Source organism: Rhineura floridana, chromosome 6, assembly GCF_030035675.1.
Source record: "Rhineura floridana isolate rRhiFlo1 chromosome 6, rRhiFlo1.hap2, whole genome shotgun sequence".
NCBI lineage: Eukaryota > Metazoa > Chordata > Lepidosauria > Squamata > Rhineuridae > Rhineura > Rhineura floridana.
Genome location: NC_084485.1, coordinates 152,955,046 through 152,976,174, shown reverse-complemented (window position 1 = coordinate 152,976,174; position 21,129 = coordinate 152,955,046). Strand labels below are relative to the sequence as shown.

Genomic DNA, 21,129 nt, shown 5'->3' with positions numbered 1-21,129 from the left:
ATTTCACTGTCAGGATAGTTTAAGATTTTAATGTAGCTGCAAATGGGTATCTCTAAAAACAGCCCAATGAAGAATGAGCATGCATGGTGGGCATGGAATGTTGACTGACTGTTGACGGGTGGGGGGGTGGAGAGAGACAGTAAATTAGGGGGAGGGAATGGAATGGAGTGGCTTGAACCCTAACAGAAGCACTCAGCACTGCAACATTTTGTTGCAGGGCCCCACTTCTTCCCTCTCTCTGATGTTTGGACTGTGGATGCTGTTGCCAAAACAGCAGCACCCGCACATAAGAGGAAGATAGTAGCAGGCTTGGGAGAACCACAACGTTTGCAGGTATATACCTAAGGCATGCTCAGCGGCAACAGAATTCTGACAAAACAGGAGCGGGGAGGATGGAACAGAATGGAGGAGGTAGAATTCTGAATATCAATACTCCACACTGCAACATTATATTGCAGATTCCAGTTGTTACAACATCATTATGTTATAACAATTGCGTACTAGGACTTTAAAAAGCTTTCAACAAAGTAACTCACCGAAGACTCCTGAGTAAGCTTAGCAGTCACAGTATAAGAGGTGAGGTCCTGTTGTGAATCAGGAACTGGCTAAGAAACAGGAAGCAAAAATTAGGATTAACTGGCAGTTCTCCCAATGGAGGGATGTAGAAAGTGAAGCCCCCATGGATCGGTATTGAGACTTGTGCTTTTTAACTTGTTCATAAATGATCTAGTGTTAGGGATGAGCAGTGAGGTGGCCAAGATTGCTGAGGACACTAAATTGTTCAGGATGGCTAAAACAAAGGGATTGTGAAGAACTCCAGAACGATTTCTCCAAACTGAATGGGCAGTAAAATGGCAAATGCCGTTCCATATAAACAAATGTAAACAGACACATGTCTGGGCAAAGAATCTGAATGTCACATACACACTTATGGGGTCTGAACTGGCATGTCTGACCAGGAATGAGACCTTGGGGTCACAGTGGATAGCTCAATGAAGATGTTGACTCAGTGTGTGGCAGATGTGAAAAAGGGAAATTCTGTGGTAAGTTTCATTAGGAAAGAAACTGGAAACAAAACTGTCAATATCATGATTCCATTATACAAATCTGTGGTGCAACCACACTTGAAGTACTGTGTGTAGTTCTGCTCACCTCAAAAAGGTTATGGTAGAGTTGGAAAGGGTTCAGAAATGGGCAACTAAAATAATCAAGGGAATGGAGTAACTCTCCTGTAAGGAAAGGTTACAACATACGGTGTGTGTTTTTTAATTTAGAAAAAAGGGTAAGTGGAGACATGATACAGGGATATAAAATTATGCATGGTGTGGGAAAAGTGGATAAAGAAAATTTCTCCTTTTCCCATAACACTAGTAGTCGGAGGCATTCAGTAAAGCTGTTAACTTTATCAATGGCTATATTCCACCAAGATCCTCCGTGGCGCAGAGTGGTAAGCGGCAGTAACGCAGCTGAAGCTCTGCTCACAGCCGGAGTTCGATTCCAACGGAAGGAGGAAGTCGAATCTCCAGTAAAAGGGGTCGAGGTCCACTCAGCCTTCCATCCATCCATGGTTGGTAAAATGAGTACCCGGCATATGCTGGGGGGTAAAGAAAGGCCAGGGAAGGAACTGGCAATCCCACCCCATATATACGGTCTGCCTAGTAAACGTCGCAAGATGTCACCCTAAGAGTCGGAAACGACTCGCACTACAAGTGCGGGGACACCTTTACTTTTTATATTGTACCTCCAAACAGCTGGTATAGCACAGTGGGGAGGAGAGCCTGGCTGGGAGTCCAGAGTGGGTGAGTTCAAATCCCCGCTCGTGTCTCCTGGGTGTCAAGGGCCAGCTAAAGATCACCCCCACAGTGAGTGGCTCAGGGGTTACGTGCCCTGCCACCTGTGCAGTCGTGGGCAAGCTGCATAGTCCCAAGGAGCCCAGTTGCCCCCCAGCTGGCAGTTGCGGACAAGGAAGGGGCTGGCTTGTGCAGCTGTGGCCAGCTGAGCAGGCCCTAGCCAGCTGGGGAGGACTAGCCTCAGAGGGAGGCAATGGTAAACTCCCTCTGAATACTGCTTACCATGAAAATCCTATTCATAGGGTAGCCATAAGTCGGAATCGACTTGAAGGCAGTCCATTTTCCAAATTCTACCTCCAGAGTTGGAGGCAATATGCTTCTGAATACCGGTTGCTGGAAACGACAGAAGGGGAGGGTGGTGTTGTGCTCAGGTCCTGCTTGTGGGCTTCCCTTTGGGACTTCTGGTTGGCCACTGTGACAGCAGGTTGCTGGGCCAGGTGGGCCAATTGCATTATCCAGCAGGCTCTTCTGATGTTCTTATCATTTTCCTTTTTTTGTTTCTGGACTGTTGCATGTTGAATATATGATTATTAGTTCACTTACAAAGTGTCTGGATGCTTTGAAGCCAGCAGTGGGAAACCTCTGGCCTGTGGGCTGGATGCAGCCCACGCTCTCCATCTAGCATGCCATAGCATGCCAGACCTCTGCTGTCATGCCAAGCCTTCTGCCAAGCCTGAGAAACTGGAGCTCTTCCTCAGAGAATGAGAATGAATGAATGAATGAATGAATGAATGGTGTATTTTGACCCTGCCCGCTTTAGGTAGTATAGCAGTGTAGTTGGAAGGGGCCTCTAAGGCCATCGAGTCCAACCCCCTGCTCAATGCAGGGATCCAAGTTAAAGCATACCCGACAGGTGGCTGTCCAGCTGCCTCTTGAATGGCTCCAGGTATTCAGCCTCCAAAGGAATTTGGCTCTCTGTGGGGAAAATGAGTAACCACCCCGATTTTGAGCACACTTAATCTTTATCTTGGATTTGGACTGAAAAGTTTATTATGCCCTGAATTGACATCTGGCATATCTCCTTCCCCTCCCAAAATGAAAGTATCCTGAGCTTCAGATTTTCCAGGCTGGGTAAGCCTCCAACTGTGGAGCTGTGTTTGCTTTAACCAGTCTTCATACAAACTGTTCGGCTAACAACTTGCTTACTTAGTGGTCTCACTGTATTTATTACAGCCTATTTACTAGTTAAGTGTGCTTGAGATTGCAGACCTCCAGTTGCTATCACATCCCAAGTTTGGTATTGTCTAAGCTGCTGTGAAATTACAATTGTGAAGAATGCTCATGTTCCCCAAAATGAGAATACAACCTTGGTCACATCTGTCTTCTGGGAACCATATGTAAGCCGCCTTGGCTTTCTATCATGAAAAGAAAGGCGGGGTATAAATGTAATAAATAAAAAAACCTCACCTCTGAATCTGTCTCCAGTATTGTGGCACAGCAAGGAACATATAAATATCCCAAAATTTTGTAGAATCCATAGCTCAGCCCTGCACATAGTGGGTTAGAAAACCACCTCAAGCTAGATAGTGCAATATGCTAATTGTCTTGGCCTCCAGTGCTGTTCATTGAGAAGTCAGGCATTGAATTTCCAGGCAGAAAAGGCCATATGTTCTTACCAGGCAATGGGTAGGGAAGCAAGATAGCTATAAGAAGGAGAAGCAGAAGACAAGGGAGTGAGAGAGTTGATCGAAGAAGTGGAAGAGGCTGTACAGACAAGAATGGGAGCCAACAGAAGGGACTCGGGATCCAAAAGGCTTGAGAGAGCTGGATTGCTGAGGGATCAGAGCAATTATGGGCCTAAATTTCACATACCGATCTAAAATCATTAGGCCGATACTTGCCATCATGGCTCAAGGGGAATCAAATTTCTCACATATTAAATTACTAGGTAGGCCCAGAACTGTGGGATTCTCCCATAGTACAACTGCTTTGCTTGTAAATAACATGAAATAGAACTCCTTATGTGCAGATAATTATACAGCCACGGGAGTGGTTGTATACTATAGTCAGCATGGATTTTTCACATTCCACAGTGTTAAATTGAAAATACCCCCCATGCCATTCTAATGCTTCCCATAAGCTCATTTCAAAACAAAACCTTACAAAACTTATGGTCCTGAACTCAGAAACGCTTGCTTAACAACCCTCTACATTTTCATGGAGATACACAAAACAGTCTGAGAGAATCGAGAGTTCAGAGTGTAAAAAGAGAGAAATGAACTCCAGAACCCTGTTGGACTTATCTCTCTCAGTGTCCTCATAATTTGTTGAAATATAAAAATCAGCCATGTTCACAGAGTACCTGTAATCATATTACTGACCTTGCCCTTCATCTTCTGCAGTTTAAAAGTTTTAAAAATTCCTGGCTGATTTTTAATTAATTTAAGAAATTTAGCATTGGAGTCAGGTACAAGCCTGGGCATGCTCAGTAAGAACCAACTGTCAGTGTTCTAAAAGCCACTCACAGCTGTTTGACTTGGCTAATTAGGGGGCCACACCCACACCAGACCTTTATTCCACTTTAGAGAGTCATGGCTTCCCCCAAAGAATCCTGGGAAGTGTAGTTTGTGAAGGGTGCTGGGAGTTGTTAGGAAACTCCTATTCCCCTGACAGCTTCAATGGCCAGAGTGGTTTAACAGTCAGCCACTCTGACTGAAGCTCTGTGAGGGGAACAGGGTGTCTCCTAGCAACTCTTAGCACCCTTCACAAACTACACTTCCCAGGATTCTTTGGGAGAAACCATGACTATCTAAAGTGAAGTAACAGTCTAGTGTAGATGTGGCCAAGGAGATCTTTGGTTTAAATTTGAGTGGGAGACTACATGTGCCTGTTATAGAATAAAAAGGTGGGAGAAACACTGAAAAACAGTGGTATTGTTCACAATGTTTTCCTTTTGGAAAGGAAAGGGGCTTCCCTTCTGCTCAGTGCCCACCCACCCAATCTCCTCCCCTCCCTCTTCCCCCCTCCCTGCCCCTCCACCAGGTCGGTTTCACCTATCCTAAGCATGATTGCACAGGAGTAAATTCCATTGATCTTAAAAAACATGGAAATAGTCAAACCTGCCCTCCCCTCCTCCTCCCTCCTATCCCTTCCCTCTTGTCCCTTCCCCTTCATTTGATTCTCCCTCCCCATCCCCTTCCAATCTTCTCCTTCCCCCCCTCCCCTCTCCAGTCCCTTCCTCCTTCCCTCACCCCTCCCCCTTCTCCCCCATGGTCAGTTTTACCTATCCTAAGCATGATTGCATGGGTGTAAATCCCATTGAACTCAATAAGCATGCAAATGATCAAACCTGCCCTCCCCTCCTCCCTCCCATCACCTCCCTTTTTGCCTCTTCCCTCCCCCTTCCTTTGGCTCTCCCACCTCCCCTTCCAATCCCCTCCTTCCCCTCCTCCTCTTCCTGCTCCCCTGTCCCCTCTCTTCCTCCTTCCCTCTCTTCTCCCCTCCAGGATTGCACGGGAGTGAATCCCATTGAACTCAATAAGCATGCCAATTATCAGACCTGCCTTTCCCCTCCTTCCCCTCTCTTCTCCCTCCCTCCTCCCCTCCCCTGCCTACTCCAGCCCTCCCGCCCACCCTCTTCTCCTCCCACCCATGGTCAACTTTACCTATGCTAAGCATGATTGCACAGGAGTAAATTCCACTGAACTAAATAAGCATGCAAATGATCAAACCTGCCCTTCTCCTCCTGCCTGCTCCCATCCCCTTCCTCCCCTCTGCCCTTCCCCCCATTCCTCCACTACCCTGCCCTTCCTCTTCCCCTCCCCATCCCCCATGATCAGTTTCACCTATCCTAAGCATTGTAGGGGAGTAAATCCCACTGAACTCAATAAGCATGCAAATGATCAATCCATTCTCAGCAAACTTGTATAGGATCCCATTTCTTACCTCCTGGATTAAAATGCAGAGAAATCCACTAATAGGCAAAAAAAAACCCTTGCGGTTTAAGAACTTACCTATAGCCAACAGATATTTCTATCAAACTTTAAAAATCAAGGGATTGGGCAGCTATAGTGAATGCACCAGGGGAGCAGGAGACCTGAACTCCTCTCCGAGATATTGTACTGCCCTACAAATTTGTAAAATGCAAGCACAGTTTGGGTTGGTCTTTCACAGTCCAGTCCCTTTCCTGTGTAGCTTGTGGCAACACCTGCGATCAGCCCAAATAACAGAATCAAGACATGTGCTGTGCTGATCCGGTTTTCGTAGGGAGGAATCAACAATATTAAGACAGTTGATATCATTTAGATAGTCACTTTAAATATGTTTGATTTACTTTGCAATTTTAGTGAAGTTTCCTACAGTAAATCATTTTCTTTTGCTTCTGTTTCTGTGAATATGTGAAGTACAGCAACACTTTGCATAGTTTACACTATAAAACCTCCAAAAACAATTGTGGAATAATGGCACTGACTCTTCTGCAGAATAGTCTCCAATGAGAGAGAAAGCTTACTTTTGTGTATCAGTCTTCAAACTTTAGTTCTTTAAAATAATAAATGGCAAATTCATGTAACTTTTTTTTAAAAAAAACTACTGACATTTTTTGTTTTCCTCTTTCTCATCTGGCTTTTTCACCCCAACTGATTTAGATCTTAAATGAGTATGTTGTCTGTCTTCAATAGACATTTATTTAATGGAGTTTAAAAGGCTGCTCCATGAAATGTTTAGAGAAGTCAATAAAAATGTTCCTGGCATGTGAAAGCTATTCTCCATATCCTGATGAATGTAATCTGTAACCTCAGGCTACAGGGATGCTACTAAATGCAAAAGGTTTTTTCTTTTTTTCCCTAAAAAAAAAAGTGGCATTTTTTAAATTGCTGTTCCCCTTGTTTAATGCTGCTCAGGCAGCATAATAGAAAGTGATGTTGAAATAGCTACAAAGAGCTTGATTGTGGGATCCAGTCTTTACTACACAGGAGAGCATAAAATCAGTCTGAATGCAAAATTGTGATCTTGTGTGTCCGTTAGATTATATCTAGTCTTTATTGAGCATTTGTTCTGATTTGTTTACAAAGCAATTGTACAAAAATGAACATTCATCATTCATCCTGATTTCTTTGCAGGGTGTTTACACATATTCCTGTTTTCATTTGTTGTCCCACACTTTTCAGTACATTTCCCCATCACTTTCCAAACAGAAAAAAGTCCAGTTCTTTTTAAATGTGGATTTGTTGTGCTAGGGAAACAGAGCCCTTCAATCCACTTTAAGTGAACAAACCTAACGTTCCGGTATATGCTTGAATCCCTCCTGCAAAATAGTGACAGTCCGGAGGCACGCAAAATGTGTATGTGTGACGTGCACATGTTGTCCACCACAATCCATAGGATATATAGGTACATATAGAGATAGGAATGCTTTTTTTCTCTACAATGTGTATCCACAATGGACAATGTAATGTGAGAGGACTCTTGCTAATCCCATTTGGAACAGAGCATGCATGTTAACTTCATTTTTACTCATTTTACATGGTCTTGATGATACGGAAGATTTCTTACCAAAGTATGTTTTGTCAAGTAGCTGCTGATGCCAAAAGAGTAACTGCTTTGATGGATATGTGGTAGAGCGTATTAGTTCTCATGTATAGGAGAAATTCAAACAATATTCCACATAGATAACTAGTATTAATATTGTGTTGTGGAGCTGCTAAGGTTTCTTTAATTGCTGTAAAATGGCTGTCATCTTTTCACCCAATGCATCTCTGAGCTGGATTGCTATTAGTTTTATATTGCAGTATTTTTTCAAGATACACTATGGGATGTATTCAACATAGCTATAAGGCTAGGGTTCCTTCAACACAAGGATTTCTCCTTGTGCAATGGAACAGTCTTCCCCTCTCCTCCCAGAGGCAGCATGCTTCTGAAAACCAGTTGCCGGAAGCCTCAGGAGGGGAGAGTGTTCTTGCACTCGGGTCCTGCTTGCGGGCTTCCCCCAGGCACCTGGTTGGCCACTGTGAGAACAGGATGCTGGACTAGATGGGCCACTGGCCTGATCCAGCAGGCTCTTCTTATGTTCTTATGTTCTCCACACACCACCTAAATCTGTTCTGGGGTTTTCCTCAACCCTCCAGAGCAGATCTGGGGATGCATGGTGTGTGTGTGTGTGTGTGTGTGTGTGTGTGTGTGTGTGTGTGTGTGAGGGATCTGCTTATACTAGTGCTAATCCTTGGGCTAGCACAAAAAGTTGGTTGAATACCACCCAATATTTTTCTAGTATTATTGCTGGTCCACCCATGGAACATCCTTTTTGAAAACCTCTTTCCAGTTGGACCCCTGCTTTTTTCAGAACTGGGTTTAAGACACAAACGTATGATTGGTGTATACTGAAGAGTTTAGTGGTCCATTTTGCTTTTCAATATATAGGTTGTGTGTCTATGTATTGTGAAGAGGGTGAATGGCTGAACCACTGAAGACCTTCAACTTTGAAACATGGGGAAGCCAAGGCAGCACCTGTTGTCCTGTGCCTTTAGCTCTAGCAATAAGGAAGACCACTCCCTCATTCAAGTCTGACAAAAGACCTTAAATTTTACTGGTTCTGTAAGACTGCAATTTCCAGAAGTACATAAATCCTGGGTTGAAATTAAGATGGACAGAAGTTTTAAATCTTTGCAGAACGTAGGGTTTTCAAAACATTTCTCTGTTTGTTCCCCATCTACTGTATTTGATAGTACTTCTCAAACTATCTGCTTCCTATAATACTTGGATTTGGGGTATCAGACTGTTGCAAGTCAGGGTTGAATGTTCTTTGAGTTGAGGTTCCTTGTTGGCATGGCAGGAAGACTAACAGGTGAGAATCAAGGATATTGGCAAAGCTTTCACTGTTCTCCTCAGTGCTCATTATTATAGGAATTGCCTGGAAGTTTTAGAGTGCTTTAAATATAGAATCCAGAATAGATAGGATTTCCAGGAGCAATGCTAGTTGAGTGCAGTTTTGGTCCATCATAAATCAATTTGAGAGGCTTCTGCCTGGGTACCTGGGATTTTTATTCCTCTCACTTAGTCTGCTCTAAGATCTTGGCTTCCTTAGTTTGTAGCGCTTTTATCTTGTTCAGTAAAAGGTCCATATGGTCTGAAAGAGAAAGAGGGAGAATCTAATTAGGAAACTGGGCCACCTGTTCATGCATTAATGAATGTGATGAGCATTAGACATGTTGTAGCTACTTAAACATTGCACATTTGGATTAATAAATAATAATAATGAAACCTCAGGCACAGACACTAGCTGTTGAAATAATCAATTATTAAGTGGCTAATTTTAGAACAGAGTGACCATACAGTTCCCTAGACCCATACTGATGAAAACAGAAGTTGATTGATCGCATAGGCTATGCAAGCAGGCATGCTGTGCTGGGGCCATATGCTGTCAGGCTTGGAATTGTTTATTGCAGAATTTGGGAAAAGAATTCAAAACTGCAAGCAGATGCTTCTGCCCCATTGTACCTTTTCCTTGTCCGTATCAATCTAATTGCTTGTCTAGGCTCTCCCCTCATCATTCTTTCTGTTGATACTTGAAATCTGAAGCATTTGAAATGTGCCTACTGAACAGGTGGAAATTCTCCAGCTCAAAAGAAGGCTGCAGTCTTCAGTAGAATTCAATCAACTCTTATCTTGCACTAGAAGCTACTGATAAACTCTTTTTCCAGAGAGGTAGCCATTTCTAATCTGTTGCAACAAGAACATAGTTTGTGATACTTAAAGATTAGCACATCTGGTGAGGTGTAAGCTTAAATGATCTAGAATCCACCTTGCCAGATGCATGTTGGCAGATGAGTTGGCAGATACACACACACAAGTAACTGTAAGCAGTCCCAAACCAGTGTCCATTCACTATGATAGTAATTGTGCTATCACCAGTTTCTCTAGCTTTACTATGTTAATTTTACACCTGTTAATAGGAGAGAAATGGTCTCAAAAACAACTACTTTCTGAGTCTACTCAACCTGTTAAAATATATGCAGACACATTTTTCCTGCTGCCTGCCTGCTGTAGCAGTGGATTGCTAAAGTAAGCTTTTCCATATTTTCAATTTAGGGGACCCCTTCCTCCATTAGCGTTTCTTTGTTTTCTGCTATCTGACTTTCTTAGTTTCCAGTTCCACTTCAATAAGCCACTTTGCTGTGCAGCCCCCAATACCAACTACATAAGTAACAATGGTATAGTGTTATGTCTGCACTCAACAGTCATAAATATCTTTTAACCAAGGTTTGCAAACTGTCTTCGTACCCTAGTTTCAGTTTTAAAGCTAATCATAGTTGGCATGTGTGACCATAATGTTACACTGGTGAAAGAGAAAGGGAGGGGAGCTTCAGTGTACTCCCAGTCTTTGCTGATCTCATCATAACCATGGTTACTTTGCATGTATATCGGCTAAATAGTCTCCACTAGTTTCTGGTGTAATTTAGTTTCTCCATATGATACGTCTCTCTGGATAAGTAAACTTGACAGGAAAGCTTGAAAGTGGAGAAATAAGAGTATACTTTTGGGTTGTGGATTCACTTATTTAGTTTTTGGTATTTATTTGTTCCATTTTATGGGGAATTTTCTAGAAATTCAAACACACTGATGTTCTGAACCACATCCGTTCATATGGTAGTAGCACTTTCAGAGCAATTGTGAATAGTTGTTAAGGAGAGCTATTATCTGAACGTTTTTCTTTTATTAGCAGAAATAGGAATTTTGTTTAATTAGGAAGGAAGAACAAGAAACAGGTAGATGGCAACTTGCTTGATAATGAGAATAAATGTGGGATGAGTAGCCCCCAAACCTCCTTGTATTCCAGACTAAGGACTAGCTGGGATCTTGATCCCTGAACTAACAGGCCTATAATTAAAACAAAACCAGGTTTTATTGTGGGGCACTGTGCTTCATCCCTCTTTGTATTAAGGTGTTTGGTAAATGTATAACTGAGTGGTAGCAATAGCTCTTTGTATAGTTTTTCTATACACTGATGCCTTTTTTCTTCTTTGTCATACCTCTCCCCAGATCACTGTGTTCACTACTATGATCTTCGGAACACTAAGCAGCCAATTATGGTCTTCAAAGGGCACCGCAAGGCTGTTTCATATGCAAAGTTTGTTAGTGGAGAGGAAATAGTCTCTGCGTAAGTATTTTCCTTGATATAGTGAAAAGTGTCTGTGCTTACTGATTCTTTTTGGCATATTTTCAACAATTTGGTTTTTACATGGTTTGTGGGTGGAGGTATATGTACTTACCATGTGTTTGTATGAACTGTCATCCTGCTCAACAGATTGCTGTGCTTTTGTTAGAACAAAAATAGGAGAACATTTCTCACATCCCTTGGCTCCATAGCTTATTACTGCAAAGGAATCCAAGAAAAATTTAGATAGAATGGACATTGCTTTATGTTTGTAAAGTTAATATTCAGCAGCCCCTTTAGAAGTAGTAGCAGAGAACATGCTGAAACAAAAGCTTAGTTCTGTGGCGGCTTGAATTCATATTTCCCTTTGGTCAGATGTAATTCTGTTTCCTGACACCTAACTGAGCAGAGCACAGGGAGCTGTCTCAGCTGGTCCAGAGGATATACAAGCAAACCAGCTTTCAGAGAGCAAGTGAACAGAGTGAACGAACAGAGAGAGCTAACAGGAGTTTGACAGTGGAGATGTAGGAAGGAAGAGACAAAAGGCAAAGAGGGAATGTGACCTGCAGTAACCCCAAGAGGCTGTGTGGCTCCGTTCATGTGCTCTGACTGTGTGTGTAGCTGGGTAGGTGAAAAGACTGAATGGCTCCATAGCAGCTTGGGTGGAAAGGGTGCATCCTGATAGCTGATGACTGATGGGGTATGGCCTGATGGTGGTGAATGCAACTAGCAGTAGCTGTGTATGCTGGGAATTTCATTCTGTTTCCTGACTCCTAACTGAGCAAAGCAGAGAGAGCTGTCTCAGCTGGTCCAGAGGATATACAAGTGAGCCAGCTCTCAGAGAGCAAGTGAACAGGGAAAGCTAAAAGGAGTTTGACAGCAGTGTTCAGCGGGGGAGGTCACTAATAAAAAAATTCTTGCAGCACACATCACATGTTCTTGGATAGAATGCTAGAATGACAGCAGCAAAGAGAAATACAGAAGGTAGAATAACAGCAGCATGTTGAAGCAGAAGAGGAGAGTTGACGAGAGGAACAATGAAGTAGAGGAAACTCTGTGGGAAAGGGTGACACTTAGGAGCAGGAGAACCACAAGACACCCTGCACTGGTGGTACTATGGATCTGCTTTCAGGCACTTGAAGAGGGCAGCCTGCCAAGGAAGAATCACAGGAGATCCCATACGACAGCAAGCAAGAAGCTAGAGGTCAATCGAGCAAAGACAATGAAATCACACCTCACAACAAAAAGAAGAGAAGAGTAGTAGTAGTGGGAGACTCCCTAGTGCGTGGGATTGAAACCCAAATATGCCAAGAAGATCCATGGACTCACCAAATATGCTGTCTTCCTGGAGGATGGATTAGAGATGTGACAGAAGGGTTGCTATCACACATAATGCTCACTGAGATATATCCCTTTCTTCTCATCCATGTGGGAATGAATTATACTGCCAAGGGGAGCTACAAAGAAATCATGGCAGATTTTGAAGTTCTGGGAAGGAAACTCAAGGGCTTTGGGGCTCATCATCCTCCCAGTACTTAGAAAAGGAGTAGAAAGGTAAAGACAAATACTCTGGATGAATGACTGGCTACAAAAGTGGTGCCAACGTGAGAGATTTGGATTCTGGGACCATGGGCTACAATTCCTAGAAGATGAATGGTTGACCATAGCTTCATCAGGAGCACTTTAAACTGAATCCTACAGGGGAGGGAGACATAAACTTGGAGGTAACGATTGACAAAGGCTTATGCACAGGAACTGAGAGAATGACTGTAATGGGGCCCAATAGTAGTCATCATGAGAGCCAGTGTGGCTTAGTGGTTAGAGTGTTGGACTACGACCTGGGAGACCAGGGTTCAAATCCCCACACAGCCATGAAGCTCACTGGGTGACCTTGGGCCAGTCACTGCCTCTCAGCCTCAGAGGAAGGCAATGGTAAACCACCTCTGAATACCACTTACCATGAAAACCCTATTCATAGGGTCCCCATAAGTAGGGAACGACTTGAAAGCAGTCCATTTTTCTCTACAGGACCCTTCCCCCGAATTAATTTAGCCAGTTTTATCAGAGACACAGCCCATAATCTCCTTGGCCATAAAGCCACTTGACCCAAGACCTCAAAACGGTCCATTTCCATTTTCCAGTAGTCATCATAAAAATATAGGAATGAAGCCAGACCATAAATCACTTTGATGTCTGTAAAGTAATGTCAAGTATGGGAAACAAACAGGACAAATGTGAACTCTTAATACATAAGGGTAAATACGACTTGATAGGTATAACTGAAACTTGGTGGGATGACTCCCATGACTGGAATACAGCAATTGAAGGACATAACTCGTTCCAAAAGAGCAGAAAGAACAGAAAGGGTGGTGGAGTCACCCTATATGTTAAAAATATATACCCCTGCACAGAAATATAGGAGGATGAGCTTGATAGCTCCACCGAGAGTATCTGGATTAAAATAAATGGGGCAAGGACTAAAAAGAACATGGCTGTTGGAGTGTACTACTGACCACCCAATTAAGGAGAGGATGAGGATGAAACTTTTGAAAAGCAAATTGCCAATGTTTTGAGGAGGCATGATGTAGTAGTAATGGGGAACTTCAATTACCCCAATATTTGTTGGGAGACAAATTCTGCCAAGCATGGCCCCTCCAAGAAATTTCAGACTTGAGTTTAGCAATGGGGGAGAAAATCTACTAAATTGGACTGAGTACCAGATTTCCTCAGTGCTGAATCGTGACAGCCCGCTGTCTTTTCAGACTGACACTGATTTCTTGCAGCAGGCTGCAGTTGTAATCGGCACAGATTTTATTTTTTCCCCTGATTTTACGTAATATCTTCATAATTTCCTCTAAGTTTTTACATTCGTAACAGTGTGTAGGTGTGATAAATAGGAAAAAAACGATGCGGAACTCTGTGATTATTTACATAAGCATTTACGTTAAACATTACACAATTTTTTCACAACCAAGAAAACCCCACAATGGATCGAACTGGAAGTGCCAAAGCAAATGGGAACAAAAAAGGGGGGGATCGGGATCAAATGACGGACTATCGGAATACAAGCAGATCAGAACTAGGCAGCGAACCCCAACCCTACTTGTGTTGGAGATAACTTTCTCCTACAGAAAATGGAGAAAGGAACTAGATGATCAGCTATCCTTGACTTGATTCTAACCAACAGAGATGACTTAGTGGATGAAGTGGCAGTTACAGGAACTCTGAGGGAAAGTGACTGTGTTATACTGGAGCTCTTGAATTTAAAGGAAGCAAAAGTTGAAAGTAGCCATAAGTGCAGCCTGGACTTCAGGAAAGCCAATTTTAATAAACTCAGAACAGTTATAAGTAAGATTCCATGGCAAGTCACTATGAGAAAAGGAGGCTAAGATGAGAGTTTCTAAAGAAGGAACTTCTAGTGGCACAATTGCAAACAATTCCAACAAGGAAAAAAAGGGGGAAGTCAGAAGAAGAAGAAGCCAGTATGGCTTCACACAAAAATTAGAGATTACCTGAAAACCAAAAAGGACACATACAGGAAGTGGAATGAAGGCCAGGTCACAAAGGAAGAGTATAGACAGGTAGCATGGAATTGCAGGGATCATGCCAGGAGGTTGAGAATGAGCTGAGGTTAGTGAGGAATGCTAAAAGCAACAAAAAAGCTTTCTTTACGTAGATGCATAGTACAAGACTATGTCTTTTAAAAGGGGTGTTGTTTAGGGGCATCTGTTTGGTGAGTTGTGTAACTTTTTTTCTGTTCATGTTGTGAGCTGTCTTGTGCATCAGTTGTTATGGAAAGGCGGCATACAAATACACAGTGATGATGATGATGATGAAAAGACAAAAAAAAGAAAGGGTAGTACAGCTTCTCAATAAAGATGGCAAAATGATAACAGATGACAAAGAAAGGCAGAAGTGGTCAATTCCTACATTGGCTCAGTCTTCTCACAAAAGAGGGTGTATGATCCTCCTGGGAAACATGAAATTGAAGGGACAGGATTGCATCTTCAGATTGATAGACAAATGGTCAAGGAATACCTAATCACTTTGAATTTCAAATCTGCAAGGCTCAATGAACTGCATCCTGGAGTATTGAAGGAACTGGCTGAAGAACTCTCAGAACCACTGTTTATTATCTTTGCGAAATTGTGGAAGATGGGTGATGTGCCAGATGACTGGAGAAGAGCTAATGTTGTCCCTGTCTTCAAAAAGGGCAAAATGGAGGGACTTGGGAACTACAGACCAGTCAGCTTGACATCAATCCCTGGGAAAATTCTGGAACAGATTATAAAGCGGTCAGTCTATAAACACCTTGAAAACTATACAGTGATTACTAGAAGCCAACATGGATTTTTCAACAACAAATCCTGCCAGACTAATTTTATCTCATTTTTTGGTCAGGTAATCTCCCTGATAGACTGTGGGAATGCTGTGGGCATATCTCAACTTCAGCAAAGCTTTTGACAAAGTGCCCCATGATATTCTGATTAGCAAGCTAGCTAAATGTGGGCTGGATGGAACAACTATCAGGTGGATCTGCGGTTGGCTGCAGAATCGTACTCAGAGTGCTTATCAATGGTTTCATCTCAAACTGGGAGTTAGTAATTAGCAGGGTACCACAGGGCTCGGTCCTGGGTCCAGTGCTCTTCCAACAGTTTTATTAATGACTTGGATGAAGAGGTGCAGGGAATGGTTATCAGATTTTCAGATGATACAAAATTGGGAGGGATAGCTAATACCGTGGAAGACAGAAACAAATTTCAAAGGGATTTTGATAGGCTGGAGCATTGGGCTGAAAACAACAGAATGAAATTTAACAGGGATAAGTGCAAAGTTCTACACTTAGAAAAAAGAAACCAAGTGCACAGTTATAAAATGGGAGATACTTAGCATAGCAATACTACATGCAAGAAGGATCTTGGAATTGTTGTTGATCACAAGCTAAATGTGAGCCAACAGTGTGATGTGGCTGCAAGAAAGGCAAATGCTATTTTAGGCTGCATTAACAAAATAATAGTTTTCAAATTGTGTGAAGCACTAGTTAGGCACCGATTAGGCCTCATCTTGAGTCCTGCATCCAGTTCTGAACATTGCATTTAAGAAGGATGCAGACAAACTGGAACACATTAAAAGGAGGGAAATAAGGGTGATTATGGGAATGGAAACAAAGCCCTATGAGGAGAGACTGAAAGAACTGGGCATGTTTAGCCTTAAGAAGAAAAGATTAATGGGAGATATGATAGCACTCTTCAAGTTCTTGAAAGGTTGTCATGCAGAGGAGGGCCAGGATTTCTTCTTGGTCATTCCAGGGTGCAGGACACCAAATAACGGGTTCAAGTTATGGGGAGCCAGATTTCAACTGAACATCAGGAAAAACTTTCTAACTGTTAGAGCTGTACGACAATGGAACCAGTTACTTAAGAAAGTGCTGGGCTCTCCAGCACTGGAGGCATTCCAGAGGCAGCTGGACAGCCACCAATTGAATATGCTTTAGGTTGGATTCCTGCATTGAGTAGGGGGTTAGACTTGATGGCCTTATAAGCCCCTTCCAAATGTACTGTTCTGTGATTCTATGAAGTTTATCATAGAAAGACAGATAGTAAAACTTCATCCCTAATTTCTGCTTCAAGGGTAGATTTGTCTCACTGTCAGATGTTTTGAGTGCTGCAGGAGTGCTCCCTGATGGCAACATACAACTTCAGCGTTGCTGCTTTGGGGGAGTAGATGCTTAGGGGGTGGGTGGGTGGGATGCTGTCATTTTATCTAAGAGTGGGAGAACCAGAAATGGAAAGATAACTTGCTTGCTATGTAGAATAAATGTGGGGTTAAGAGTTCTCCAAAATCCTGTCATTTACAGGCATACCCCGCTTAACATTGCTTCACTTAACGTCGCCTCGCTATAACGTACATGCTCCATACATCCCCATACCCCGCTTAACGTTCGCACGCTTCACAATAACGTACATTTTATTGGCATGACGCCGCTGCCATCTAGTGGTGATTGCATGCAGTACAAGTGAAGACAATTGCTTCACTGAAAGTAGATTTTCACTTAAAGTATACTCTCCGGTCCCATTGCGAACGTTAAAGTCGGGTATGCCTGTATTCTAAACTAGCTGTTGATTTTCATACTTGACTAACAAATCTGTTATCTAATCTACTATCTAATGTATTAAATTGGACACTTAATCTGGGGCATTATGCTCTCTTTGTGTTAAACTGCTTGGTAAGTGAATAGTTGAATGGCACTAATGTTTTGCAGATCAAATGATGAAATACAATCAAGGGGGGTCATATGGGCAAACCTGAGTGCCACAACAGAGAAGACCTTATCCTGCTTACCCACCAATCACATTTCAGTTGGTGGTGGGATATGAAGCAGTTTGAAATATCAACACAGAAAAATACAGCCTACATGTTGCCTGGACCATTTACTTAATTACTGTTCCAGAGAGAAAGAGAGACTAAAAGTGAAGAATTCCCTGATAAGAAGCTGTGAACCAGAGTCTCTAAAGACACAGCTTTGCTATGGGGAAAAAGAGAGAACCAGGAAGGAGAAAAGGTTATAGACAAAGTAGTAGTTCCCCTTCTCATAAGAGCCAAATTAGAGAGAGGAGGAGGGTATATAAGAGACAGAGGAAAGTGGAGAGGTTGAGATGCAGTGGTTACCTGGCTGAGTGAGAATGGGGTAAGCTGGAAATGCTGCTCCCAGCTTCTAGACTTCTCACTGTGACAGGCAGGGATCCTGCCATCAAAAGAAATAGGTGGAGCGTTCCTAAGTTAAGTTGTTAACTGTCATGCCACAGGGTGAACTTCCAGCCATAGGGGTATTTTCTCCTTAGTCAGTCTGTTTAGGCAAAATTCTCTTGTCCTTGTGACAGAAGAAGGGTGAGCTTGGAAATGCAAGCCATATATTCTTGCCCTAATTAACACAGCCTATTATTGTTGTTGTTATTCCACCTTCCACATATATGTCTCAAAGCAATGTACAAAGTATAATAAAAACAACTCAAAAACAGTTTAAAATAACACGTACAACACCAGAATATGAATTTTAAAAACAATACGAAATGGGCAGCCATAACAGAGATCCAGCTGGGAAAGCTTATTGGAAAAAAATGTCTTCACGTTTTTCTGCAAGATGCAGATAGCAGCCCCCTGTCACATCTTGACAGGAATGCTGTTCCACAATGCGTTTGGCTATGTGTCCCTCGCTCTGCTGAAAGAGGACTGACTTGGACGTCTCAGGGTGGGCAAACAAGTTTATCTGATTTAATTTGGGTATGTTGTTGCTTTCCAGCTGATATTCATTTCCAGTGGCGGATTATTTGCTGAATTATAGGTGTTGCTTGCATTAGATGTGATGTGCTACTGGACTATGGGATTAATTTGTGCAACTTCCTGCTTGTGGCTGGCATGTCCTGGGATTATCGCACATGTGTACATGCACGCACGCATGAATGCGCGCGCGCGCACACACACACACACACACACACACACACAGAGGCTTTCCTTATCCACCACAATGATCCTCTACCTTCAATGGTTCAGAGCAAAGCCACATCAAACACAGTTGTGGATCATATGCAGAGTTGCAGCTGAGTCGAGCTTCTGTAAGAGGAGGTCTGAAGTACCATGCTAAGCAAGCTAGTGAAGAGGGGATCATACCATGTGATATATCAGGTCCTGTTCAGATCCCGACTCATAAAGTCCCACAAGAATTACAGGAAATGTAGGAGTCAAAAGTTGCTCCAGATCTTGGTACAAGCACCACAGCAGACACTTCAGATTGGTCAGTAGTTTATCTTCCACTACGTCTTTAAATAGAAGCTCCTTTACCTTTACTCCAAGCTTTAGCTACTCTAGAATTTCTTTCCCAATCACATAAGTGGACATCCATTTTCAGTTTGGGGTGGGTCAAATTGGGCTCACCATTTTTGAGCTTCCTTGATGAGAGGGGACAAAGAGTCCACTCTGTCTTTTCCAGCCATGTCTTAAGCCTACCTGTTCCCACAAGTGCCCTCAAAATTTAACCCATCCATGATTCACTGTTAACCAGTTTAAACAAAAATGAAAATATTGCTTAATCTTCTATTTATTTCTTACATTTCAAGAGACCTATCTTTCTTTACCAACTTGAATTCTTCCACCGTTCAGATCATACCAGTGATCTATTTTTCATCTAAGATTAACTGCAATAAACTTTCTCATACTATTTTAATAATTTCTGTGTTGAGGTTATAGAGCTATGGCAACTAAAAAAGAAGCATTGCATGTAAAATGTAGATTACACTTGTTCTATTTTACTTGCAGTAAAATGTAGATTACACTGAACTGTTAAACCAAGGGCAGTATCGGAACAGGGGAGCATTTTGCCTATGTAATCAGGTGGCAATGTCATGCATGGGACCTTGAAAGGACAAAATATACATGTCCTATTTGAGAGACAGGCATTTGAAAGTGCCTGGTCCGTGGCCCTGAGCTATATTGACAGAGCTGTCAAATTCAGATGAAGCAATAGCTGGGCAAGAGTATGCTGTGCAGAAATGCTGGGATCTCTTCTCCACTCATCCCTCTCAACACAGTGTGTTGTAATGTAACATGGCAACAAGCAGTTTACATTTTGTGTTTGACCTGCACAGCTTGTCAGTGCAAGAGCTTTATCAGTGATTAACTGCATTAATCAAAAAACAAAATATTTGCTCTTTCTAACCTAAGCTGTTTTATGGATCTCATTGATTAACTCCCACCTTGTGGAGCTATATATTGACCTCCAGGCCATTCAGAGCCACCTAATATTTAGCAGGAATCATTGATTCTGTTGCTGAGTTATGGGGAAGGGGGAGGCACACATTAGGAAGGCGGGTACGCATCTCCAAGGTAAGTGGGTTTTTCATTTTGTGTTTCTTTCCTTCATGTCTGTTAGGCTTTATTTTCCTGATTTAAATAATTAAAATATCCCCTTCTCAGAGCAAAAAATATTAAATAAAAATTAGCCATCTGGAAAGCAACAATCATGCCAGCCTCTTCTGTGACAGTCTGCAGCCAGAATCTGTTCAGGTCCCCGGACTTTTATTTCCATATTGCAAGGTTTCCTGCCATACTTGTTTTCTCTCAGATAGGTTGCTGATGCTGTATGGAATGTTGAGCACCTCCATTGTTCACTAAGTTCTCTGCCCATTGCACATTTTCTGTCCTATAGTGTAGTTATCATCTCTAGCTTACACAAACCTGCTGTAGTCCCTTATCAAATCAAGAACGGGATGAAGGGAGGCTCAAAGCTTCCTTCAAGTGTAGAATTGGGTTGTGAAGCTTTCCCTGTGGCCCCACCCCTGAGGCCACATGCTCCCACCCCTGAGGTCTCATGGTGCCACCGGCACTGCCTGCACATAGTGTCAGGCATGAGAGTCTGCAAAGGAAAACCTACACACGTAGTATGGTCCTGCATAATTGGGGTTCTAGAATGCGGCAAAATGCAATGCTCACTGAAGTCTATGCATGTTGGCTTTTGTTTGTAGGCATCCAGAGGTGCATCCCCTTCTAAGTGTGATTCCCCTCCATGCACTTACGAAGAGGGCTCAAAGCACAAAAGTGGACGGCCCGCATTGTATAGACCAGAGATAGGGAATTTATGGTCCAAGAACTGCATTTGGTCCTTTGCTGAATTTTACCTTCCATTCCTCCAGGACACTTCAAGAGTGCAGATTGGACTAGGTGACAGAATCCACTTTTACCTTTGAAGGTGTGGATTGGGCCAGCTGTCACCTGTCCAGTCTCCCTTCTCAGGTGGAAGAGTGTCCAGTGAATTTAATGGGACTTAGAGAAGACATACGTAATATTGTGCCATAAGATTACAACCCTGTGGCTCCCTGTTGATTCTTTGTGATTTCTCAGCTGATTTTGATACCATTGACTCCTATATCTTGCTGGACCATCTATGTGGGTTGGAGATGGGAGACACAGTCATATAGTGGTACTATTCCTACCTGCATCTAGGTCGGTGGTAGGTACTACTCTTGCTTTTCAGAGAAGTAATTTCTGCTTAACCCCATGACGTTTGAACTGTGGGATCCCAAATGGTTTCACCTTAATCCCCATGTTTTTTGACATCTATATGAAGTCACTGGATGATGTCATCTGGGGATTTGGAGTGAGATGTCATGAGTATACATGCAACAAACTATTTCT

At 42.6% G+C, this 21,129-nt stretch overlaps 1 protein-coding gene across 3 annotated transcripts in view; it reads left to right on the top strand.

Annotated features, from left to right (window-relative positions):
* COP1 (COP1 E3 ubiquitin ligase) overlaps nucleotides 1–21,129 on the top strand; it is a 215,337-nt gene that overhangs the window by 141,679 nt on the left and 52,529 nt on the right. For all 3 annotated transcript variants that reach the window (XM_061634174.1, XM_061634172.1, XM_061634173.1), the window contains one exon: nucleotides 10,827–10,944. In XM_061634174.1, coding sequence (XP_061490158.1) covers nucleotides 10,827–10,944 — 118 coding nt within the window. The remainder of the gene's footprint in view (nucleotides 1–10,826; nucleotides 10,945–21,129) is intronic.